Genomic DNA, 27,169 nt, shown 5'->3' with positions numbered 1-27,169 from the left:
AGAATCCATCGGTATACATGTTCTGGGATCATCCTGCAGCCACATGGTGACCTTCACAGATCCGGGGACATCCTAGGATGACCCAGGAATCCCTGAAAAACAGGTGTTTCTGGACTGCTGTTTTCACCATATCCAGCATTCTCATGATGAGGGCTCACTCAGCAATGCCATGGGCACGTCTCTGGGATGACCCCATCTCCTTCAGCCCTGACATTCCAAGCATCACCACAATTCCCCTGCTGCCCACATCCCCAAAGCACATGTCCCCGGTTGGTTTGGCATGGGGGATTGGGATCCCAATCCTTCAGCCTGCTCAATTTGGCCCACTGTTGTGTTTTCCCCTTTCTCTTCCAGGCTCAGCATACTGAATATGGCAGCTGCTGCTATGCTGGTCAAATAGCTATCTCCAGTTCTGGTGTAATGTGAGGAGTATAGGATCGCTCTGCCTGACTCATAGCCTAAGTCAATTAGGTAGCTTGGATTTCAGTAAGTGCAGCTTATACTAAAATCTTTCTCAACAAATAGCCATGTAGGGACAAGGCACTCTACATTATCTACATAACTACTAATGTGCAGAAGCCTTGTCCCTCAGTTGTTACTGAGAAGCTTGGTTCACCTGGAACTTTGCACATGCCCTGAGACTATATGATTACTTTAGTTTTGCTCTGTGTGAAACAATGAGATCACTGTCAACCTGACAAAGGAAGCAAGCATTGGCTCAGGCTGACTGCCCTCCTTATTTTATTTATTTATAAAAGTACACGTGCACACACACCCTGCCTTCTCTCGCAAACATCAGGGCCGTGTACAGCAACAAAAACATTTCAAAACAATTATTAAATGACAGGGCTACTAAATGTGTTTTTTTTAAAGCTGCATAGGCCTGTCAGCACAAAAAAGTCTTCAAGACCTGAAAGTCAAAAGTGAGGATGCCTGCTGAATCTCTGCCGGAAGAGTGTTCCACTGCATAGGACCAGCAACACTGAGTGCCCGACATCTAGTTGAGGCTAGTTGGGCTTCTGTAAAATGGGGGGGGCAACTAATAACACTCCTTCAGATGATCACAGTGATCTGGCTGGGATATAAGGACTTACGCAGCCTTTGGTATCCTGGACGCAAGTTGTTCAGGGCTTTGTATATCAACAAAAGTAACTTGAACCTGGCCTGGTAACATATAGGCAGCCAGTCCAGATGTTTTAGCAGAGGTGTCACATAATGTTAACTTTCCACTCCATCAGCAGTCTGGCCACTGCATTTTGCACCTGTTGGGAGTTTCCAGACCAGAACCAAGGGTAGCCCCACATAGAGCACTTTGCAGTAATCCAGTCTCGAAGTTACTGCTACATGGCTTTCACTGTTAGCCTCCGTTTGGTGTCCAAAAATGGGACAAGAAGGAGTTTGGCTAAAGTGGATGACCACAGGAAATGAGCCCTGCTTTGGCAGTCTCATGCAGGGCCTTTTTCTACTTTTCGCCTGATCTACTAACTAGAATAGGTTAGGAGAAATCAAGAGACTGTTTGATCATCTCTTTAGGAAGCTAAGTTTCAATAAGCATAATGAAATAATTCATTGGTAAACAATGACAATGCTTGGACAGGTTCGTGCAACCACTTCTGTGCTGGATCCTTGCCCTTCTTGGCTAATAAAAGCTAGCAGGGATGGAACAGCCAGCTGGACCAGGAAGTGATTAATGCCTCTCTGCGAGAGGGGGTGGTCCCTGGCTGCCTGAAAGAGGCAGTAGTGAGACCACTCCTGAAGAGACCCTCCCTGGACCCAGAAAATCTTAATAACTATAGGCCGGTGGCAAATGTTCCATTCCTGGGCAAGGTCCTGGAACGAGTGGTTGCAGGCCAGCTCCAGACACTCTTGGATGAGACCGATTATCTGGATCCATTTCAGTTGGGTTTCAGGCCTGGTTTTGACACGGAAACAGCCTTGGTCGCCCTGTATGATAACCTTTGTCGGGAGAGAGACAGGGGCAGTGTGACTCTGTTGATTCTCCTTGATCTCTCAGTGGCTGTCGATACCATCGACCATGGTATTCTTCTGGGAAGACTAGCTGAGTTGGGAGTGGGAGGTACTGCATTGCAGTGGTTCCACTCCTACTTGGCAGGTCGCCTCCAGAAGGTGGTGCTTGGGGAACATTGCTCGGCACCCTGGACTCTCCAGTATGGGGTTCCACAGGAGTCAGTTCTGTCCCCCATGCTGTTCAACATCTACATGAAACCGTTGGGTGCAGTCATCCGGACCTTTGGAGTGCGTTGCCATCAGTATGCTGATGACACGCAGCTCTATTTCTCCTTTTCATCTTCTTCAGGTGAGGCTGTCAATATGCTGAACCAGTGCCTGGCTGCGACAATGGACTGGATGAGGGCTAATAAACTGAGGCTCAATCCAGACAAGACTGAGATGCTGTTAGTGGGTGGTTCTTCTGACCAGATGGTGGATGTCCAACCTGTTCTGGATGGGGTTGCACTCCCCCTGAAGGAGCAGATTCATAGCTTGGGAGTTCTCCTAGAACCATTTCTGTCACTTGAGGCTCAGGTAGCCTCGGTGGCACAGAGTGCCTTCTACCAACTTCGGTTGGTGGCCCAACTACGTCCCTATCTGGACAGGGATAACCTGGCTTTAGTTGTCCATGCTCTGGTAACCTCCACATTAGATTACTGCAATGCACTCTACATGGGGCTGCCTTTGAAGATGGTTCGGAAACTGCATCTTGTGCAAAATGCAGCGGCCAGATTGGTAACAGGGACCAGACGGTCCGAACATATAAAACCGATTCTGGCCCACTTGCATTGGCTGCCTGTATGTTTCTGAGCTCGATTCAAGGTGCTGGTTTTGACCTATAAATCCTTACACGGCTTGGGACCACAATACCTGATGGAACGCCTCTCCCGATATGAACCCACCCGTACACTACGTGCAAGATCAAAGGCCCTCCCTTGGGTGCCTACTCCAAGGGAAGCTCAGAAGGTGGCAACAAGGGAGAGGGCCTTCTCAGTGGTGGCTTCCAAATTATGGAATTATGTCTTCGATGAGGTGCACCTGGCACCAACACTGTTTTCTTTTCGGTGCCAGGTGAAGACTTTCCTCTTCTCCCAGGCATTTTAGCATGTGTTTTTAAATTGTTTTTATATTGTTTTGCATTTTAAAATTGTGTGTTAAATTGTTTTTAAAATATGTTTTTTAATTGTGTATTTGTTTTGATGTTTTTGATTGCTGTAAACCGCCCAGAGAGCTTCGGCTATGGGGCGGTATACAAGTGCAATCAATCAATCAATCAATCAATCAATCAAAGAGCACCTGGTGGGTTTTTGACATCATGAAGCCTGTTTTAGATTGAAGACAGGCTCCTTCAAGCAATGGGCAATCCCATAGAACTGCAAAAATAAATTAGATAATACAAAGGCATCACCAGGATAAGCCAGACAACCTCAAGCTACAGTCATTGTTCTTAACAGGCAAATCCTATCAGAAAGACCATGCCCCCAGGGAAACTTCAAATAAGTAATCAGTCAAAGATGGTTTATCCAGCCTTCAATTTACCAGAACTTTCCTAGATTTTATCCAATCCCCTTTCATCCCCTTGTTTGCTCAATCCTCTTGTGTTCTCCCATTTTAATCCTCTTCTACGTGGTCATTTTTCAATTCCCTTGGATGCACTTTTGGATCCCCTACAGGTTTTGGCTTAGGCACTCTCTCTGGTGTGCACTCTGGGTCTTACTCTCCACATCGCTCTCAAGGAACATCTTTAAACTCATCACTAGATTTCCAACCTAAGGATTGGCAAAGGGTCTATGCCTGACATCCTGCCCTCTTAATAAAGATCTGAAATCACTGCAGGCATACACCCTGAGTTCAACATCTGGGTCTCCAGTGCCTTCATCCCCTCATAGAATCATAGAGTTGCAAGCGGCTTATAAGACCATCAAGTCCAACCCCCTGCTCAATGAGGGATTTAAATTAAAACATACCCAACAGGTGCTTGTCAAGCTGCCTCTTGCCCCTTTCCTGATGTTCAGCTGAAATCTGGCTTCCTGCAACTTGAGCCCATTATTCCATGTTCTGCAGTCTGGGACAATCAAAGAGAGAACCCTGCCCTCCTCTGTGTGGCAACCTTTCAGGTACTTGAAGAGTGCTATCATATCTCCCTTAGTCTTCTCTTCTCAAGGCTAAACATGCCCAGTTTTTTCAGTCTCTCCTTATAGGGCTTTGTTTCCAGTCCCCTGATCATCCTTGATGCCCTCCTCTGAACCTGTCTCAGTTTGTCTGCAACGTTCTTAAAGTGTGGTGTCCAGAACTGGATGCAGTAACCTGTGCTGAATAGAGGGGAACCAATACCTCACACGATTTGGAAACTATACTTCTGTTAATGCAGCCTAATATAGTATTTGCTTTTTTTGTAGCCACATCACACTGTTGGCTGATATACAGCTTGTAATCAACAACAATCCCAAGATCCTTCTCACATGTAGTATTGCTGAGCCAAGTATCCCCCATCTTATAACTGTCCATTTGGTTTCTTTTTCCTGGGTGTAGAACTTTACACTTATCCCTGTCAAATTTCATTCTGTTATTTTCAACCCAATACTCTAGCCCAACCTTTCCCAACCAGTGTGCCTCCAGATGTTGTTGGACCACAACTCCCATCTTTCCTAACCATTGGCAATGATGGCTGAGGCTGATGGGAGTTGTGGTCCAACAACATCTGGAGGCACACTGGTTGGGAAAGGCTGCTCTAGCCTATCAAGATCCCTTTGAATGCTGTTTGTCTTCCAGGGTATTAGCTATCCCTCCCAATTTTGTATCATCTGCAAATTTGATAAACATTCCCTGCTCCTCCTCATCCAAGTCATTAATAAAAATGTACTTGACCCAGGACTGATCCCTGCGGTACCCCGCTTGTTACGTCCCCCAGTTTGAGAAGGAACCATTGATAAGCACTTTTTGAGACAATTCTGTAGCCACCTCTGGATCCACCTGATAGTTGTTCCAGCCAGCCAGCCTGCTATTCAGAATATCATGGGTCACTTTGCTAAAAGTTTTGCTCAAGTCAAGATATATTATGTCCACAGCATTCCCACAGTCTACCAGGGAGATTACTTGATCAAAAAATGAGATAAGATTTGTCTGGCAGGATTTGTTCTTGGTAAATCCATGTTGGCTTATAGTAATCACTGCATTGTTTTCAAGGTGCTTACAGATTGACCGCTTTATAATCTGTTCAAAATTTTCCCAGGGATTAATGTTAAGTTGACTGGTGTGTAGTTCCCAGGTTCCTCCTTTTTGAAGGTAGGGACAACATTATCCCTCCTCCAGTCATCTGGCACGTCACCCATCCTCCACGATTCGCAAACATAATAGACAGCGGTTCCAAGAGTTTTTCGGCCAGTTTCTTCAATAGTCTAGGATGCAGTTCATCAAGATTTGAACTCATTCAAAGTGATTAGGTATTCCTTGACCATTTGTCTGTCAATCTCAAGCTGTAATCCTGCTCCTTCAATTTCACATTTCCCAGGAGGGTCATAGACCCTCTTCTGGGAGAAGACTGGGCCAAAGTAGGAATTGAGCACTTCTGCCTTTTCTTTATCATCTGTTATCATTTTGCCATCTTCGTTGAGTAGCTGTACTACCATTTCTTTTCTCCGTCTTTTACTATGGATGTACCTGAAGAAAGCTCCACATACACTGAGCTTCAGGAGTGCTCTAGCCAATGCTAAGTGAGGTCACTTTGCAACTATATCTTCTCACTGCTATTCCCCCCTTTTAGTGTAGGAACCCTTTAGTCTAGAAATGTGGTTGTATTAAAATATTGCTTTATGTGTGCCCAATACTGTAAATGTGTGATGCTGTGCTTTATCATTAAACCTAACTTCATCTTTTTTATAATGAACTCCTTTTCTATACTTTTGTGTGGGCACACCTTTTCCAGCTTGGGAAGGTTCAAATACACACACCAGGCAGTGTTTGGTTCTGACTCCAGCTAAAGATCCTGTTGGGGTAGCATATTTTAAGGATCACAAGGGTGGTGGGTCCCCATGACAGTCCCCACTACAAATGTCTATCAAACCCTGAATGTTAACAATTACTAGTGCATGGCCTACAGTGGCCAAGTTATCTGGTGTACCAAACAAAGCTGGCACTCCTAGTTATTAAGGCCACTTGGGCCTCTAATGACAAAAATGTATCCAGAAGCACCTGCTCCTTTAGAGGGAATGCAACCTCATCCAGAACAGGCAACTGGCCTAACGTCCAGAAATAGGAACCATCTATCCACAGAGCCTCCATGTTTCCATGATTCAAATTCATTGGCCCTCATCCAGTCCATCACTGCATTAAGACATTGGTCCAGAGCTTGCACAGCCTCTCCTGATTCAGATGTTATGGAGAAGTAAAGCTGTGTCCCATCAGCATACTGATGGCATCATGCTCTGAAATGCCTAATGATCACTCCCAGTGGCTTCACAGATGTAAAATAGCATTGGAAACAAAATAGTGCCCTGTGGAATCATAGCACATGTGTCAGGGAGTCAAAGAGCCCTCCCCCAATGCTACTCTGGACTTTACCATGTAGGCAGAAACAGAACCACTGTAGTACAGTGCCTCTGATATCCAATCCCACACAGTCGATCCAGGAGGATAGCATGGTCAATTGTATCAAAAACTGTTGAGGATCAAGTAATAGTAACAGGATTGCACTACCCCTGTCCCCTTCCAAATACAGGTCATCCCTCAGGACAACCAAGGCCAAATCAATCCCGAAACCAGGCCTAAATCCAGAGAGTATAGTCTTGAAATTGAGCAAGAGCATCATCTCCAAATGTATGTGAATGTCTATCATCAGAACCTTTGCTGAATCTAAAACAAGCATACACCTCTTTTAGTCATTAGTCAACTCTAGTGAGACTAAAATGTTTCCTTCTTAGCAGAATAATCTATCACAGTGGCAATGGGGAGGGCAGGTAATAGCAGGGGAGCTCACAGAAAGGAGAGGCAGGATTCATATGCACTACACAAGGCTACAATTCTCTGCACACACATAAAAGTAAGCCCTACAAAACACAGTGGGCCTTCTGAGTAAAACGTGTAGAACAATGTTAGTAATCACAACTAAGTCATACCTCATCAGTATAATTAACTTTTACATATAGTCATAATGCATCACTCTAATAGATAAATCATTGCCTTCAGGAACAAAGCTATTTTATCACATGCAACCTAATCCAGTGCCTGTTTACTTGGAAGTAAGTCCTGCCTGCTGAGTACAGTAGGACTTGCTCCCATGAAAGTGAATATTGGATTGATCCCAAGATCTTAGGATTCTTTACTGTTTCTACTGGTCCCACTGCTGTACCTTTAACAGCTGCCTGGCATACAGAAATTAAACAAATGAAATTCTTCCTAACACGTCTACATGCATGTTGGGGAAAGCCACTCCCAGCCTGAGCTTCTGCTTGTATACTTAGGGGACTTATTCCGAAACGCATAGGATTGCAACTTTTTTCCATATCAGGCTGCTGCTGAATTCATAGAACCAGAGCTAATTAAAAAATAGCAATCCTGCTGACAGAAGATGCCTGAAGTAGTACATTTGCAGCAAACAAGTAGGGTTTTCACCTTTCTCCTCCTTGGACTCCTGTGCTCATAACTACTCCAGGATTGGCAGTTTTTCTCCAGATATAGCTTTCCCAAGAACGGAGATTCCACAAAGTTCAGAAGGCTGCTATAGGCATCAAAATGAACACTCACTAAATTTTAAACAGCAAAAAGTTGCCAAGTTTCACAGGAATCAGTGGAGTCAGTAGTAAATCCCACTGGTTTCTATCTGCCTGCATCTTTAACTAGAGAAAAATTGGGGGAGAGAGATAGAGACGTGAAAGACCGGGAAGAACAAAAACCCAGAAAAATTCAGGGAAAACTCTAGTCCCCCCCCCTAATTTTCCCATTTTTTTTCCTGGGCCTTCACATCTTTGGGGGGGGGGGAAGAGAAAGAATTTGGTCAAAATAAAGGTACATGTCTCTTTCCACATACTGTCGTTAATGTGCTTAAAGAGTGGGGTGGGATGGATCTCTGTATACAAAATGGATAAGAACTTTAAAAACATATATTCGAGAGCAAGCAACTAGATTTTTCAAAACTTTGCAGCTGCTCAAATTCTGACAGTTTGCAAAGCAAGACAACTTGACAACAGCAGAACCCTTTGGTTATAAAGTACGACCTGCGCCCCTTTATTGCTCAACAGTAAAACTCATCTACTAGACTGAAAAAACATTCAGAGAGCATCTCCAGAAATTAGTCTTCATATGTAGTTGCTATCTTTAGTACAAAACCCTCCACCATTAATATTAATTAATAAAAAGATTAAAAATTGTAACTAATTTTTATTGTATATTTTATATGTTCATATAAATTGTGTAGGGGCTTCTTTTGGCAGTGTGGAATGATACACAAAATGCATTCTAATTGAATTCAATGGGGTTACCACCAAGGAAGACGGAACAGACTCTGGATCAGGGACCCAAAATGTCACATCCCCATGGTTACACAGGCAATCAAACATATCTGTGTAATGCAGGGGTGGGGCATGGCAACCCTGGGGACTGAACACAGCCCTCCAGGCACCTCTATCCAACCCTCAGGAGTCTCCCCAGGCTCTGCCCCATGCCCTCCTCTACCTTGTAGGATTATTAGATTAATTTATGGAATATAACTTTGAAGTGTAATAATGCATCTTGCTTGCTTGGATGGAGAATGGAGAGGTGTATGGACGTGTGAAGAAACATCGGAGCTCGCATGGCTGGAATGTAGCCAAAAACAAAAAGTCACATCTGTTGATCTGTCCACTTTTGCCTCCAGCCCTACACACTTTCCCTCTAGCCCCACCGAACACTGGAATGAGGCCCCTGGAAGGTTGTCCATAACAGCATGCCACCATCAGGCTGAAAAAGAATTACCATCCTTGGTGTACTGTGCAAACCATGATTCAGCTACAATTAAGCACTTTAAGTTCCACTGATTTCAATGGAATGATTTCTGGACATGTTTAAGATTGCAATCCTATGCAACTTACCTAGGAAAAAGGCCCACTGAACACAGGGAGCCTAAACTGGCATTGATAGGATTGCACTACATCTCAATGGTGCCAATGGAACTTTGAAGGACTTCAGTGTAGCCATATTATGGGACTCAGCCTATAACCCTATATACTTGGAAGCAAGCTCCATTTACTCAGTAGAATTTACATTCAAGTAAATAAGCTTAAGATCACAATATAAGCCACTCAAATGTGATATCTTATGTAGATTTATCTGGATTCACCTGGAACCTATTTCACTAACACACACTCCTCAACATTATCATAAGCCAATAAATCAGCATGAAAAGTACACTGAAAATATTAACACATTCAGCACAAGTGGCGTGTGCTCCAGCCCAAGTGCCCCATGTTATTTAGGACCAGCTGGCTTTAGCAGGACTGTTGAGCTTTTGCTTAACTCTCATTGTAAACAATGGAGCCTGGCCTTTCTTTTAATGTGGAGGTCACCAACTCAGCTCCAGTAGGTACCAAGGCCTTCCCTAGTGTCCTTGAGAAGACCCTCATCAGCCTGTCCCTCCTCCTGCTACATTAGGCTTTTTTCAAACATAATTTGGGGGGGGGGGATGAGCAAGAGGTTGCAACTGGATTTTAACAAGTCAGTTTTTTTACTTGCTTATTTCAATTTTATGCTTGCTTTCATTTGTAATTCACTTCAAGTAAAGTGTCTTGTTACCAAACCAACAAAAGTACTTCAGTCTGCAGCAGGGATCCAGAACAGTGAAATCCTATGCAAGTTTACTAAAAAAATAAGTCACACTGACTTCAAGGGTGCTTATTCCCAAATAAGTGTGCATAAGATTGCAGCTGAAAGCTGTTACCCCTAAAGTAATAGAGTGTCTTTGAACATGTACCCACTTTTCTATTCCCATTCATGGGGGAAAGCTCTTATCAGGAATAAGGGGCTAGGAGACAGTGGCTCCGAGCACAACCTTGATCTCCGGTACCTTTTTTTTTTTTTTTTTTTAGAAAACCACGCCAAACATTTAGCCACCGATTACCATGCCACACAAACCCCAAAGGGCTTCGCCTTGCCCATCTATGGGATTCACGGAGAGAAAGAGAAAAGAAAGCAATGTTTCGTGAGCAGACAAGGTAAGAGAAGGGACAGGCCACGGTACTCACTGCCGAATGACGGTTAAACCAAACACGACCATAGTCGATCCTATTCTTGTCACTCAAGCGCCGCTACCTGCCACTACAGTTCACAGCTGCAAATTTTTTCCATCTCCTCTCCAAAGCCCCGACTACCCGGTTTTCTTCGCTGCTCGCAGATATGACGTCATGCAACGCGACTCCCACTCTAACCAATGAAGGCCCTCCTCTTTCTTTTTCTTCCAAGAAGGAAGGAGAGACGAAGAAAGGTTGGTATTGGTGTTCGTGTCCTTAGGCTTAACAAGCAGCAATGTAGATCGCTTTGGTTTCCTGGAAAGCGAGTGACAGCTGCTGTTAGAAAACAATGGCTGAATTTAAGATGTTAACGTTAGTTGTGGTTGGGCAGCTATTTCCCCCACCCCAACAAAAGATAATAGGGCAAGACAGGCGTTTCTGCTCTTTCTTTTTTGGATCTTATTTTGGATGAAATTCATGTTTTTGCTTTTGTTTGTTTATTTCATGTCGAGTTTTTAAACATTAAAAAGATTTAAAAGAGCAAAATGAATGCATACAACTCAGTTGAACGCATGGTTTTTCCCTGCAACTGAGTGCTAGATTTGGGCTGGAAAAAGATGTGAGAGGGCAATGTAGTTAGATTGATATTTGCTGTGGTATTTTAATACAGGAGCTTTTTGCTGAAATCCAGCCAACTATTAACATAAGATCCTGCAGGATCAGGCCAATGACGCATATAGCCCAGCATCCTGTTCTCAGAGTGGCTAACCAGATGCCTATCAAAGCCTGAAAGCAGGACATGAGCGCAACAGCAGTCTCCCCACTTGGGATTCCTAGTAACTGGCAAAAATCTAAAGCAACCAACAGTGGAGGTATAAATAGACAACGTGACTAGTAGCCATTGATATTATTCTCCAGTGAATTCATCTAATCCTCTTTTAAAGCCATCCAAATTGGTGGCCATCACTGTTTCTGGTGGTAGCAAATTCCAGAGTTTTAGTATACACTGTGTGATGGAGTCGTTTCTTTTGTCTGTCCCGAATCTTCCAACATTCAGTTTCATTGGATGTCTCCAAATTCTAGTGTTATGAGAAAATATGTTTATCACTTTCTCCAAATCACTTTTATATACCTCTATCATGTCTCCTTACTCACTTTTCTCTAAAATAAAAAGGCCCATATACTGCGACCTTTCCTCATAGGGGAGTTGCTCCATCCCCTTGATAATTCTTGTAGCCAGGGTTGATAAAAATCAATGTTTTTTTTTTAAAAAAATAAAAAATTGATTTTTTAAAATTTGAATCAGAGTTTTTTATTTAAATCAGATTTCAAAATTTTCTTAAAACAATTAGTAAAAAAAAGCCTAGGTCAAAGATATCATTGATACTAATTGTACAATTTCTAATTATATTCTGTGAGTATGTTAACAGCAGCTTATGGGGATGGGAGATAACTCAGCTTTACTGAGGAACCGGAATAATTATAACAAGGGCTGAGGGAAATAGGCAGAATCCCAAATAGCAGCTTTGTTATAAAGAGAAGTGGAGGAAAGGTAACACCCCCCCATGTCTCCCTCTGCTAAAGATGGAGTGTTGGCAGGGTGGGGGTATGACATGTACTCCTACTAAAAATGATGAAATAGAATCTTCCTCACTGATTTAAATCATTAAAACTGAGTCATTTCGAGAAGCTATTCAAATCCAATCAACCCTATTTGTTGCCCTTTTCTAAACCTTTTCCAGCTCCTTTTTGTGGTGAGGCAACCAGAAGCTGTACACAGTATTCAAAGTGTGGTCTCACCAGAGATTTGTATCGTGGCATTATGATATTGGCACTTTTATTTTTTAATCCTTTCCCAATTATCTCTAGCATGGAATTTGGCTTTTTCAAAGCTGCCACACACTGGCTTGATATCTTTGTTAAGCTATCCACTACAACCCCATCATTTACTTTCTGATCAGTCACCGCCAGTTCAGACCTCATGAATGCATATATGAAATTAAGAATTTTTTTTTGCCCCAATATGCATCACTTTACAATAGTTAACATTTAAATGCATTTGTTATTTTTCTACTCATTCACTCAGTTTGGAGAGGTCCTTCTGGAGCTGTACATAATCTCATTTTGTTTTAAGTATCCTGAACAATTTGGTATCACCAGCAAACTTGACAACCTCACTGCTCACCCTTAACTCTCAATTGTTATGAACAAGTGAAAAAGCACAGGTCCAATACTGATCTTTGGGGGACTGCACTTTCTACAGCCTTTCAGAAGGAAAACTGCCCATTTATTCCTACTCTCTGCTTCCTGTTACTTAACCAGCTCCTGATCCACAAGAGGACCACATCTTTTATTTCATGACTGTTAAGCTTACTCAGGAGCCTTTGCAAGGTACTTTGTCAAAAGCTTTTTGAAAATCTAAGTTCACAGTGTCAACTGGCTCACCTGTATATACTTGTTGACACTCTCAAAGAACTCTAATAGGTTAGTGAGACAGGACTTACTTTTGCAGAAGCCATTGGTTGGTTCTGCTTCAGCAAGGCTGGTTCTTCTATATGCTTAGTTATTGTATCTTTAACAATACTTTCTACCAGTTTTCCAAGGACAGATGTTAAACTAACTGGCCTGTAATTTCTGGGATCCCCCTCCCGATGTCTTTTTTTTTTTTTAATGGTTACATTGGCCACTTTCCAGCCTTCAGGTATGCAGGTGGATCTTAGGGATGTCACATATTTTTGTTAAAAGATTAGCAATTTCACACTGTTCTTCATGAATTCGTGGGTGGGTGCCATGCAGACCTGGCAATTTGACAGTTTTTATTTTGTCTATTAGACCTAGAACTTTGTCTATCACCACCTCTCTTTACTTCAGATCTCTGGACTTCCTTCCTGCAAAAGTTAGTTCAAGCTCAGGTATCTGCCCTATATCTTCCAATATGAAGACAGATGCAAAGAATTCATTCAGCTTTTCTGCAATCTCCTTATATTTCTTTAGCACACCTTTGACTCTCTTGTCATCCAAAGGTTCAACTGCTTCCCTACCCGGTCTCCTGCTATTAATGTAGTTATAAATAATGTTTTATTGATGGCTTTTGTATTTTTAGCAATGTGCTCCTCAAGTGTGTGTTCATTTTTGATCTGTGGTATACATTCTAGCTGACTTTCCCTTTAACTCATTTTTACCAATCATCTTTGAAAAGTTTCCTCTTTCAAAATCAAATGTTACCATGTTGGATTTTCTTGGCAATTGGCCATTTACATATATATTTAATTTGATAGCACTATGATCACTGTTCCCAATTGGTTCAACAACACTTACACCTCACACCAGGTGCTGGGTTCCACTTAAAATTCAGTCCAAGGTTGCCACACCTCTGGTTCATTCCATTATCGACTGTTCTAGGGTCAGTCATTTAGGGTATCTCTATTTTATCTCTTTATCATCACAACAGCATTCTCCCTTTTGGATGCATCCTCAGTGTCATTCTCCATCTCAAGATCTCCCTGAGCATTTTGATCAGGGGAATAATAGCATTTCCCCAGTACTAAATAACTCTTGGGGCATCCCACTGGTTCTCTCCATTCCCCCAGGTTTCCGTTATGACTACTATATCAATGCTGACAAGAAGTGACCTGGTGTGAAATAAACTCCACTGTGCCATTTACCAATCACTGTTGTTTAGTCCATCAGAGGGCAAGAAAGCAGCCCCTCCATCATGCTTTGATTCATCTCCTTGACCTACTGAATGTCTTGTAGAAGGACTTTGGAGACAAAGTAAAGACAAGACAAGCAGTATGTGAAAGGGAAAACTATTTTAAATTCCAATAGGCTTAACACAACTAGTTTGGGAAATTATTATGTCTCTGTGGCATTTGTTGGAGAAGCAACATAAGGCAGTTTTTATCTTCAGTTACTAGTTGTTACTGTTTTTATGTATATGATTTTAACTTGATATTATTTGATTACATATTTCTAAGTCAACTTGGGTGTGTGAAAATACAGGAAAGCACAATATAAATGGAAATAATAAAAATCCTGGCATTCTCCAATATTTTCTATGGATCACTATCACAAATGCCCGGTTTAAAATCAACTCAGAATCTGCACACTGAACAAATCAGTGTCTGAGGTCAGTTAATGGCTGGATTGTGACCAAACCATACAAGATGGAGGTACTATTGATGTGTGGTTCATCTTCCCAGGGAGGTGGTATTCACCTTTTTCTGGAGAAGGTTGCACTCTCTCCAAAGAATCAGGTTTGCACTATGGAAGTACTTGTAGATCCAGCCTTGCTCTGGGTATCCCTGCTGTCCAAGACCTTCTTGATTGCCTGCTGCTGCAGGGATGAGACTGTGCTGGGACCATCAAGGGGCAAGCATTTCCACCTGCCTTGCCCCACCCCTCTGCCTGGGCCTTATCAGGAGGAGCTGCAGGCTGAGTCGTGCTGCTGCAGGGATGAGACTGTGCTGGGACCATCAAGGGGCAAGCATTTCCACCTCCCTTGCCCCACCCCTCTGCCTGGGCCTTATCAGGAGGAGCTGCAAGCTGAGTCATGCTGCTGCTGGGATGAGACTGTGCTGGGACCATCAAGGGGCAAGCATTTCCACCTGCCTTGCCCCACCCCTCTGCCTGGGCCTTATCAGGAGGAGCTGCAGGCTGAGTCGTGCTGCTGTAGGGAGGAGACTGTGCTGGGACCATCAAGGGACAAGCATTTCCACCTGCCTTGCCCCACCCCTCTGCCTGGGCCTTATCAGGAGGAGCTGCAGGCTGAGTCGTGCTGCTGTAGGGAGGAGACTGTGCTGGGACCATCAAGGGACAAGCATTTCCACCTGCCTTGCCCCACCCCTCTGCCTGGGCCTTATCAGGAGGAGCTGCAGGCTGAGTCGTGCTGCTGCAGGGATGAGACTGTGCTGGGACCATCAAGGGGCAAGCATTTCCACCTGCCTTTCCCCCCACCCCTGCTCTTAGTGACATTTGTTTGGGGACTGTCCTTTACCAGGAAGATGAATGTTTTTGGTTGGCTGTTCCTGTTTTTTTAGCTTTTCTGTTATTGTTAGTTTTTATTGTTAGTCTCTTAATGTTTTGATGTTTGCATGTTCTGCTTTGTACGTCGCTTAGAGTGGCTGACAATTCAGCCAGATAAGCGACTAATAAGTCGAATAAATAAATAAATAAATAAATTGTGATGCACCAACGTTGGGAAGTTTTTTCCAAGGAGACTTGCCTTGTGTCAACTCTTCATTTCTTCAGCACCAGCACCTTTTGATTTTCCCAGGACTTTTAACTTCTGCTGATACTGGTTTTTTGCTACAAATGGAATTTGTGGTGTTTTATTTGTTTTTATTTTAATTTCGTTAAATGGATCTCTTCATTCTCCTCTGCCAGACCACTTGGCTTTCATGATGGCTGAGGACTTCCAAGCAGGAGAGACAACAGTCCACAGCCCAGTTGTTGTTGTTGTTAGATTTATATCCCACCCTTCCTCCCAGTAGGCAGTAGGAGCCCAGGGCAGCAAACAAAAGTACTAAAAACACCCTAAAACATTATAAAAACAAATATTAAAATGAAACATCCTTAAAAACATATTAAAACAAAACATCTTTAAAAAGATATTTTTAAAAAAATGTAAAGCTTTAAAAGCATCTTTTAAAATATCTTTAAAAACATATTAAAAAGCAATTGAACCTCGTCCCAAATCTCCTGATGACAATTCCCAAGGGTTTCATATAGCATGGGGGACATGCTATACAGCATGGGGGACAAGATGGTACCCTGTGGTGCCCCACAGCACAACTGCCAGGGGGCAAAAGACAATCACCCCATGCTATTCTCTGAAAATGACCCTGGAGATAAGATTGGAACCTCTGTAAAACAGTGCCTCCAATACCCATCTCACCAAGTTGGCCCAGAAGGATACCATGGTCAGTGGTATCAAAAGCCTTCGAAAGATCAAGTAAGAATAACAGGGTCGCACTCCCCCATCCTTCTCCTGACAGAGGTCATCCATCAGGACAACCAAGGTTGATTCAGGCCTGAACCCAGACTAGAATGGGTCAAGATAACCTGTTTCATCCAAGAGTACTTGTAATTGCTGCGCCACAACCCTCTCAATCATCTTCCCTAAGAAGGGGGTATTTGCGACAGGTTGGTAGTTGTCACAAACCAATGGGTCCAGCATAGGCTTTTTCAGGAGCGGTTGGATCTCTGCCTCTTTCATGGTGGCTGGAACCACTCTCTCCAACGATGACACATTGACTACACCCTTGATCCACTTGGTCAAATCTCCTCTGCAAGCTTTAATAAGCCAAGAAGGGCAAGGGTCAAGAGGACATGTTGCTGGCCGCATCATTGCAAGCACCTTGTTCATGTCATCAGGCCACATCAACTGAAACCAATCCCACAAAGTTGCAGCAGACATTGCACTGGACACCTCATTGGGGACTACAGTAGATGTGGATGAGGCATCAAGATTGCTACAGAGGTGAGCAACTTTACCCTCAAAAGTGCCTTGCAAACAATTCACAGTGGGCCTCCGAAAGGTCTAAAACTCCATTTGCTGGAATTGATGTCAACAGACCTGACAATACAATAATAATAATAATAAAATTTAATTTTTGTGTCGCCTATCTGGCCGAAGCCACTCTAGGCGACGTACAAACTAAAATTCAGTAAAATACAATACAATACAGATAAAATACAATGAAGTCATTAATCACAGCAGCATGAGATCAGTTAGGGCAATCAATAGATAATACAGAAAAGCTCCACTGGATGGCTACTTGAGGATGTGATGGTGGTAGAGAAATGGGCCTTCTTTGCCACCCTCACCACCACACAATAGGCACAGTTATGTTTTCCTCATGCCCCATCAGCCTCACAGCACATCTTTCACCACTTGTACTCTAGCTGTTGTTCAGCTTGTTTCATTGCCCTTAGCTCACTTGTGTACCAAGGTGCAAACCGGGCTCCACAATGATGGTTGATCTGAATTTGTAGCTGAATACCATATTGTGGTTGGGAAATGGGCATATTTGACATTTTCCTTGAATGACTTTGTAGTGTCGGCTAATTTGGTGCACATGAGCATTAATTTGCCATTTTCAGTCACCATACTTTAAGCCTTATTGCTTACACATCTACATTTATCTGGCCAGAGATGAGGACATGTAGTGTAGTGGTTAGAGTGTTAGACTGAGACCTAGGATAACAAGATCCAAATCCCCACTCAGCCATGAAGCTCACTGGGTGACCTTAGGCCAGTTACAGTCTCTCAACCTAACCTTTCTCACAAGGTTGTTATGAGGATAAAATTAGGAGGGGGAGAACCATGTTTGTACACCCACCTTCCCCCCTTTTTTTCCTTGTGTGACAGAATTGTGAGCTTAGTTGTTTGTACACCCACCTTGAGTTCCTTGGAAGAAAGGTGGGATATAAATGTAAAAATAAATTAAATAACAAACTATATAGTTCTGGTTGCCTCACTTCACAAGGGATATTGTGGGGCTGGAAAAGGACAAGCTTGGAAAAGTTACTTTTTTGAACTACAACTCCCATCAGCCCCAGCCAGCATGGCCACTGGACTGGGCTGATGGGAGTTGTAGTTTAAAAAAGTAACTTTTCCAAGCTCTGCACAAACAAAATGATCAAGAGGATGGAGCAACTGTCCTGTGAGGAAAGGTTGGAGTATATGGGCCTTTTATAATTTAGAAAATGGTGAGTAGCAGAGTGGATGAGTATTAAACAGGTTTATAAGATTATGGATGACATGGAGAAAGTGAATAGAGAGAATTCCCCGCTGCCTATAATACTAGCACAGGGCCATCAAATGGAGGTGAGTATTAGAAGGTTCAGGATAGATAACTGAAGGTACTTATTCACATAGTGCACTGTTAAATTAAAGAATTCGCGACCACAACATGTAATGATAGCCACAAACTTGGATGGTTTTGTTATGTGCCTTCAAGTCAGTTATGACTTATGGTGACCTTATCAATCAGCGACCTCCAATAGCATCTGTTATAAACCACACTATTCAGTTCTTGTAAGTTCAGGTCTTTGGCTTCCTTTATGGAATCAATCCATCTCTTGTTTGGCCTTACGCTTTTTCTACTCCCTTCTGCTTTTCCCAGCATTATTGTATTTTCTAATGAATCATGTCTTCTCATTATGTGTCCAAAGTATAATAACCTCAGTTTCATCATTTTAGCTTCTAATGATAGTTCTAGTTTAATTTGTTCTAACACCCAATTATTTGTCTTTTTCGTGGTCCATGGTATGCGCAAAACTCTCCTCCAACACCAATTTCAAATGAGTTTATTTTTCTCTTATCCGCTTTTTTCACTGTCCACCTTTCACATCCATACATAGAGATTGGGAATACCATGGTCTGAATGATCATTAGTGTTCAGTGATACATCTTTGTATTTGAGGACCTTTTCTAGTTCTCTTATAGCTGCCCTCCCCAGTCCTAGCCTTCTTCTGATTTCTTGACTATTGTCTCCATTTTGGTTAATGACTACGCCAAGATATTGATAATCCTTGACAAGTTCAGTGTCCTCATTGTCAACTTTAAAGTTACATCAATCTTTTGTTGTCATTTCCTTAGTCTTCTTGACGTTCAGATGTAGTCCTGTTTTTGTGCTTTCCTCTTTAACTGTCAAGAGCATTCTTCTTTAGCTTTACTCTGATTTTTGATATTACCAGTTCATGATCTGAACTGCAGTCTGCTCCTGGTCTTGTTTTTGCAGAAAGCGTGGAACTTCTCCATCTTCTGCTATCAATTATATAATCAGTTTGATTTCTATATTGACCATTTGGTGATGTCCACGCGCATAGTCGTCTTTTCGGTTGCTCAAAAAATGTGTTTGGAAGAAACAAATTACTGGCTTCACAGAATTCAATAAGTCTTTCTCCTGATTAATTTCTATTTCCTAAACCCCATTTTCCCACAATTTCTAGTTCTTCTCTGGTCCCTACTTTTGCATTCCAGTCCCCCATGATTATCAGAATATCTTGTTTTGATGTGTGATCAATTTCTTCCTGTACTTTTGCATAAAATCTCTCCAATTCCTCTTCTTCTTCGGTTTATGTTAGTAGGTTTCCTGTTTAATCTCATTGATATAATTCGCTCAGACCTTGCATTATAGTTCCTGATTGCTTTTGCTATATCACTTCTCACTATTAAAGCAACCCATTTCTTCTTAATTTCTCATTTCCCGCATAAAATATTTTGTAGTTGCCCGATTGAAAATGTCCCATTCCCATCCATTTTAATTCACTCACGCCTAATATTGCAATGTTGATGCCTTCCATTTCTTGCTTGACAATTTCTATCTTTCCCTAGTTCATGCTTCTCACATCCTAAGTTCCTATTGTGTATGTCGTACAACTCTGGATGCTCCTTTCGCATCTGTGCGCATCAGCCTCCGGGCTTCCTTTTGGCTTTGACCCAGTTGCGGTATTAGTCACAGCACTACTCATGCTTTTCCGTTGTTCTCAAGTAGATCGATGAATGCCATCTGACCTGGGGGTCTCATATTCCAGCACTATCTCGTGTTGCATTTTGGATACTCTGTTCATAGATGATTTTAAGTTCATAGATAATTTAAAAAGAGGTTTAGACAAATTCATGGAGGGTAAAGCTATCAATGTCTACTGGCCATGATGGCTATTTTAAGAACATAAGAAGAGCCTGCTAGTTCAGGCCAATGTCCCATCTAGTCCAGCATCCTGTTCGCACAGTGCCCAACCAGTTGCCCATGGGAAACCCACAAGCAGGGCTTGACTGCAAAGAGCACTCTTGCCTCCTATGGTTTCCAGCAGTCGGTATTTGGAAGCATACAGCCTCTGCCTATGGAAGCAGAGAATAGCCATCATGGCTAGTAGACATTGATAGCCTTTTCCTCCATGAATTTGTCTAATCCTCTTTTTAAATCCATCCAAGTTGGTGGCCATCACTGCGTCTTGTGGGAGCAAATTCCATCATTTAACTATGTGCTGTGTCATGAAGTACTTGCTTTTGTCTCTCCTGAGTCTTCCAACATTCAGCTTAATTGGATGTCCACCAGTTCTAGTGTTATGAGGAACAAAAGCTTTTCTCTGTCCATTTTCTCCATGCCATGCACAATTTTATACACTTCTATCATGTCATCTCTTACTTGCCTTTTCTCTAAACTAAAAAGCCCCAAATGCTGCAATCTTTCCATATATGAGAGTCAATCCATCCCTTTGATCCGTTTGATTTTATTTATTTATTATTTATTATTATTTATTCCATTTATACCCCGCCTTTCTTTTCATCATAGAAACCCAAGGTGGCTTACATATGGTCCCCAAGCGGTCTCCCATCCAGGCACTGACCAGACCTGACCCTGCTTAGCTTCAGCAGGGAACTGCCCTTATGTGCCTTCAGACCATAGCCTGGGACTATAGCCCTTTTCAGAATCTTTTCCAGCTCTACAATATCCTTTTTGAGCTGAGGTGACCAGGACTTTACACAGGATTCCAAATGCGGCCATACCATAGATGTATATAACAGCATTATGATATTGGTAGTTTTATTTTCAATACCTTTCCTAATGATCCCTGGCATAGACTGGTCGACATCTTCATCAAGCTATCCACTATAACCCCAAGTTCTCATTCCTGGTCAATCACTGCCACTTCAGACCCTACGAGCATATATGTGAAATTAAGGTTTTTTGCTCCAATATGCATAACTTTACACTTGTTTACATTGAATTGTATTTGCCATTTTATTTTCTACCTCTGTTGTCAGAGGAAGTATGCCTTTGAATGCCAGTTGCTGGGATTCACTTGTGGGGAAAGTGTTTTTGCTCTATGTCTTTATGGTGGACTTCCCATAGGCATCTGATTGGCTACTGTGAAAACCAAATGCTGCCTCAGATGCGTGTTTGGCCTGAAGTAGCAGGGCTCCTTTTTGTTGTTAGGGCAGCAGCATGGGCAGTACAGTAGCAGGATCCCTATTCTATCTCTCTCAGTCAGTATCAGGAGTGGTCTGTTGAATCTGGCATCTGAATGCATTGGTTTCCTGGTAAGACAGATGGAAAGTTTATGGATTATTGCAGTCTGGAACTGATATTATTTTATAGTAGTTTTTGTGTGAATCTGTATGAAAATAATGAGAATCACTTGTAGCCCCTCCAGATGACCTGTTTATTCAGCATTAGTCCTGATTTGCTTGCACAAAACATACATAAAGGTTAGATTACATAATCTTTGTGGAGCACTCTTTCTTATCATAGAATCGTAGAGTTGGAAGGGGCCTACAAGGCTATCAAGTCCAACCCCCTGCTCAATGCAGGAATTCAAATCAAAGCATGTTTTGGGGGGCAGTTATACAACAATGAGCATCTGTCCTGCATTCATCCTGATTTGCTTGCACAGTGTTTATACAACTTCCCATTAGTCATTTGTTGTCCCACACTTTTTAATACATTTCTCCATCACTTTCAAGACTGCAAATAGTCTAATTCTTTTCTAAAGGGGATTCATTGTGCTTGGGTGCCAGAGCCAATCCACCTTAACTGCACAAACCCAGTTCCACTATGTGCTTGAAGCCATGGCATGAATTAGTGACAGTCTGGAGGCACCCTTAGATCTGTGTCTTGGATTAATGTTTTTATGCCATGGTAGCACAGTGAATCACTGGTACTGTGTTGTTATTTTTTCCTGCTACAATTCATGGCTACAGACATGATCTATGATTTGATGATATTTTTCATAGTGTTTCCTGCTGCAGCCTTTCCTCATATGAGAGTCAATCCATCCCTGTCTCCTGCAAAAATCCAGAGGATCCATAAGAATCTGGGCCTTTGTTTCATGTTTTGCATCATGATGGTACTGTGAAGTTCAGAATACCTGATTGTTTTCAGTGCAATCCAATGGCATGGACAGGATCTATAATTTGACTGTGATGTTGGTGACATGCCCTGCAAACCTCCAGTGGATCCATAAAGATTCATATCCCAAATCCATGTTTTTCCTTAATTGAATCTGTGAGCTTTATGGTACAATCCATGGGCATGGACATGAGCTGTTATTTTTAAGAAATTCTCTGTAACCCTTGACAGGGCCTTCTCAGTGATAGTTGTAGGATGCTATTCTTGGTGAGACATGTCAGGGAGACAGATTTTCATGAGGAAATTTTTAAAACATTTCTGTTTATCCAGACATTTGATGTGTTCCTGGCAAACTTGAGGTCACTCTTGAGAGAATTTTTTAACTATTTTTAGAATGTTTTAAAGTGTTTTTAGAAAGCTTTACAAATTATTTTTATCATACAATCATAGAATAGTACAGTTGGAAAGGGCTTATAAGGCCATTGAGTCCAACCCCCTGCTCAATGCAGAAATTCAAATCAAAGCATTCCCGACGGATGGCTGTCCAGCTGCCTCTTGAATGCCTCCAGTGTCAGAGAGCCCACTACCTCTCTAGGTAATTGGTTCCATTGTTGTATGGCTCTAACAGTTAGGACGTTTTTCCTGATGTCCAGTCGAAATCTGGCTTCCTGCAACTTGAGCCCATTATTCCCTGTCCTGCACTCTGGGACGATTGAGAAGAGATCCCGGCCCTCCTCTGTGTGACAACCTTTCAAGTACTTGAAGAGCGCTATCCTATCTCCCCTCAGTCTTCTTTTCTCCAGGCTAAACATGCCCAGTTCTTTCAGTCTCTCCTCATAGGGCTTTGTTTCCAATCACCTGATCATCTTTGTTGCCATTCTCTGAACCCGTTCCAGTTTGTCTGCATCCTTCTTGAAGTGCGGAGACCAGAACTGGACGCAGTATTCAAGATGAGGCCTAACCAATGCTGAATAGAGGAGAACTAATACTTCACGTGATTTGGAAATTATACTTTTGTTAATGCAGCCTAATATAGCATTCACCTTTTTTGCAGCCACATCGCACTGTTGGCTCATATTCAGCTTGTAATCAACAACAATTCCAATATCCTTCTCACAAGTAATATTGCTGAGCCAAGTATCCCCCATCTTAAAATGTGCATTTGGTTTGTTTTTCCTAAGTGTAGAACTTCGCATTTATTGTTTTTAGCCCAATGCTCCAGCCTATCAAGGTCCCTTTGAATTTTGTATCTGTCTTCCATGGTATTAGCTGTGCCTCCCAATTTTGTATCATCTGCAAATTTGATAAGTATGCTCTGTACCTCTTCATCCAAGTCATTAATAAAACAATATCATGGGGCACTTTGTCAAAAGCTTTGCTGAAGTCGACATATATTATGTCCACAGCATTCCCATAATCTACAAGGTAGGTTACCTGATCAAAAAACGAGATGAGATTAGTTTGGCAGGATTTGTTCTTCATAAATCCATGTTGGCTCCTAGTAATCACTGCCTTGTTTTAAAGGTGCTTACAGAGTGACTGCTTTATAATCTGCTCCAGTTTTTCCAGGTATTGATGTTAGGCTGAGTGGTCTGTAGTTCCCAGTTTCCTCCTTTATGTCCTTTTTGAAGATAGGGAATCAATCAATTGTATATCGGGTCAATGACTGCATAATAACATTTGATTTGATTTGAAGGGACAACATTAGCTCTCCTCCAGTCATCCGGCACTTCACCAGTCCCCCCCCACACACACACATGGCAGAGAATTATCAATATTATAATCACTATTTATTCACCAGTCTCCACGGGTATGGGTCTTTATTCTGAACTCTTTAATTATTGCCTGTTAACATTCCTTTTCAAGTGCATTTGCAGAGCACATTAAGTCAGATAATGAAGTCAGCATCTTCCCCCTGCTGCTTACAATCAACACCTTATTGCTGATTGTTGATCAACACCTCTCCTGCTCCCCTGGTGCATTCACTATAGCTGCTAAACTGCCCTGCTTTTTAAAGTTTGATAGAAATATCTGTGGGCTATAGGTACATTCTTAAACCGCAAGGTTTTTTGCCTATTAGTGAATTTCCCTGCTTTTTAATCCTGGAGGTAAGAAATGGGATCCTGTGCAAGGTTGCTGAGGATTCATCATTTACATTCTTATTGAGTTCAGTGGGATTTACTCCCCTGCAATCATGCTTAAGATAGGTGAAACTGACCATAGGGAGGGAGGGAGAACTGGAGTGGGGGGGAGCATGAAGGAAGAGGGGAGGGAAGGAAGAAAGGAGGAGGAAGAGAGAGGGGAAATGCAGGTCTGATAATTTCAATGCTATTGAGTTCAGTGGGATTTACTCCCATGCAATCATGCTTAAGATAGGTAAAACTATCTTTTACTTAAGGGGGAGGAGGGGTGGGGAGGGGTGGGGGAGGAGGAGCAAGGAGGCAAGCAGAAGGGGGAAGAAGCAGCAAAGGAAGGGGTAGGGAAGGAGCAAAAGGGAGATGATGGGAGGGTTTGATCATTTGCATACTTATTGAGTTCAATGGGATTTACTCCCATGCAATCATGCTTACGTTAGGTAATCATGCTTAAAATGTAAATGTACTGCCTTCAAGTCTATTCCTACTTATGGCGACCCTATGAATAGGGTTTTCATTAGGCTGAGAGGCAGGGACTGGCCCAAGGTCACCCAGTGAGCTTCATGGCTGTGTGGGGATTTGAACCCTGGTCTCCCAGGTTGTAGTCCAACACCTTAACTAATACACCACTCTGGCTCTCTGCAATCATGCTTAGGATAGGTGAAACTGACGGAGGGAGAGGGGCAGGGAGGGGAAGGGGAGGAGATTAGGTGGGTGGGCGGGCACTGGGAAGCCCCTTTCCTTTCCCAAAAGAAAACACTGTGAACAGTATCATTCTTTTTTTAGCGTTTCCCCCACCTTTTTATTCTACAGCAGGCACATGTAGTCTCCCACCCAAATTTAAACCAAAGCTGTCCCTGGCCACATCCACACCAGGCCTTTATTCCACTTTAAACAGTCATGACTTCCCCCAAAGAATCAAGTGTAGTTAGTGTATGGTGCTGAGAGTTGCTAGGAGATGCCCTGTTCCCCTCACAGAGGTTCAATCAGAGTGTCTGACTGTTGTCAGGGTAATCTCCTCTCAGCACCCTTCACAAACTACACTTCCCAGGATTCTATGGGAGAAGCCATGACTGTCTAAAGGGAAATAAAGGTCTGGCATGGGTGTGGCCCCCTGATTAGCCACACAAAGCTGCTGTGAGTCTGGCTTTTAGAATACTGACAGTTGGTTTTTACTGAGCATGCCCTGGCTTATCATTGATTTCAATGCTAAATTTCTTAAATTAGTTAAAAATCAGCTAGGCATTTTTATAATTTTTAAACTGCAGAAGATGAAGGTCAGCGTATGGGCAAGGTCAGTAATAGGGTTACAGGTACTCTGTGAACATGGCTGATTTTTAGTGAATTTCAACAAATTATGAGAACTCTGACGGAAAAAAGTCCCAAAGGTGTCTGGTTTCTCTCTCTCCTTTTACACTTTGAACTCTCCATTCTCTCTGAGTGTTTTGTGTATCGCGATGAAAATTTAGAGGGTTGTTAAGCAAGCATTTCTGAGTTCAGGACTATAAATTTCATAAGGTTTTGTTTTGAAATGACCTTATGGGAAGCATCAGAATGGCATGGCATGGGGGTAGTTTCAATTTAACATCACAGAATGCAAAAAATCCATGCTGGCTATAGTATAAGAATAAAAGGCTGAAGAACCACCCCGTTCTTATTTATCAGTGAAGTAATGCTCTGTTACAGAGCCAACTATCTTGAGGGGGCTTCCTGTCTCAAAACACTGCTAGCCTCCTACATTCTAGAGAAGAAAAGTTATCACTCAGATAGGATGTCTATGATCTCCAGCAGAGGACAGTTTAACTGGGTTTGGTTTTGATGCATCCTGAGGTGCATTTTTATTGGGTCTCCCCCCCCCCCCGCCTTTAAAAAACAACAACCTTGGCAATCCGAAACTGTCAGGGAAGGAAATCGATCAGGTAGCAGGTTGAGGAGAATGGAACAGTGCGGGGAGGGGGGAGAGGAATAAACATACACTGCAGCATTTCAAAGCAATACTTAGCACAAAACGTCCACGCAAACCACGTTCCGATACACGTTCCGGGCTATAATACGCTTTTACGTAAAACAGCCTGGAACGGCGACTTCCCAATGAGTCAGACCCACCAAATTCACCAGTCCAACATGACTCGATGGGATTCATGCAAAAAGTCACAAAACTTCCACATAAGCCACGTTCCATGCAATAATACATCTTTCTGAACAGAGCCCAGAACAACATCTGAACCAGCCAAGTCAGCAGCCAGTTCAAAAGCATCCCAAACAATCAAACTTGCCAGTAGAGTGCTAACTCACTTGCATACACACAAGCAAAGATTCGTGCTATGCGCTCCAATTGTTTTCAATGGTATATAGCCAAATATAACTTCAGACAAACTTCATTTGATGATGTCAAATTTAAATTGGTACTGCTGAAAGTTAAGGGCACACTTCTGTATTTTTGTGAATACTTTGATTCTCTTATGTTACTGTAATATATATTAAAGATGACCTTTCATTCCAACAATGAGCGGTAGTGTTTATATATAAATTATACAGTCATCTACACAAAACATCCTGAATGAAATGTTGATAGTATGCAAATTTAACTGCAAAACAAATTGCTCCAATAAATATTATTACTTAGTTAGCAGCACTAGTAATGATTAATGAGGTATGTGTGTGAAAACAGTTTAGTACATTGTTGTTTTTCTTTCCTAGCAAGGTTTTTGTAGTAAGCTATACTAGTATTGAATGCAACTACAGATAGCTTTTGGTGCTAGAGAATATCTGCAGTTTACTCTTCTTTCCACTAGGGGCACTATAAGATCTGCTGGTCTCTGCAGAGACAGGATGATCCCTTCTTTTTTCAGACCAAAAAGGCAGCAGCTCAGGTATGCTATGTTTATACTGTGGAGGTGGCTCAGTGGCAGCAAGTAGTGTCTTCTCCCATTACCTACAGCAGAAAAGCCATCAGTAAAAGCCA

General features: G+C 42.4%; 2 protein-coding genes across 5 annotated transcripts in view; one reads left to right on the top strand and one right to left on the bottom strand.

Annotated features, from left to right (window-relative positions):
• The window catches only part of TIGAR (TP53 induced glycolysis regulatory phosphatase), a 101,893-nt gene extending 91,437 nt beyond the window's left edge, over window positions 1-10,456 (bottom strand). The window contains exon 1 of one of the 2 annotated variants that reach the window (XM_061582597.1): window positions 10,224-10,456. In XM_061582597.1, the coding sequence (XP_061438581.1) occupies window positions 10,224-10,255 (32 nt within the window). In that variant the 5' untranslated portion in view covers window positions 10,256-10,456. The remainder of the gene's footprint in view (window positions 1-10,223) is intronic. The other variant, XM_061582596.1, reaches the window with a different exon arrangement.
• Window positions 10,378-27,169, top strand: part of PARP11 (poly(ADP-ribose) polymerase family member 11) — a 39,053-nt gene continuing 22,261 nt past the window's right edge. Inside the window, exons 1-2 of one of the 3 annotated variants that reach the window (XM_061582594.1) lie at window positions 10,399-10,462; window positions 13,080-15,376. In XM_061582594.1, the coding sequence (XP_061438578.1) occupies window positions 14,375-15,247 (873 nt within the window). In that variant the 5' untranslated portion in view covers window positions 10,399-10,462; window positions 13,080-14,374 and the 3' untranslated portion in view covers window positions 15,248-15,376. Of the gene's footprint in view, window positions 10,463-13,079; window positions 15,377-26,999; window positions 27,078-27,169 lie in introns of those variants that run through there. The other 2 variants (XM_061582588.1, XM_061582593.1) reach the window with 2 other exon arrangements.

This window comes from Rhineura floridana, chromosome 8 (assembly GCF_030035675.1).
Source record: "Rhineura floridana isolate rRhiFlo1 chromosome 8, rRhiFlo1.hap2, whole genome shotgun sequence".
NCBI classification, from domain to species: Eukaryota; Metazoa; Chordata; class Lepidosauria; order Squamata; family Rhineuridae; genus Rhineura; species Rhineura floridana.
Note: the sequence above shows the minus strand (reverse complement) of the source record. Positions and strands in the feature narration are given on the sequence as shown.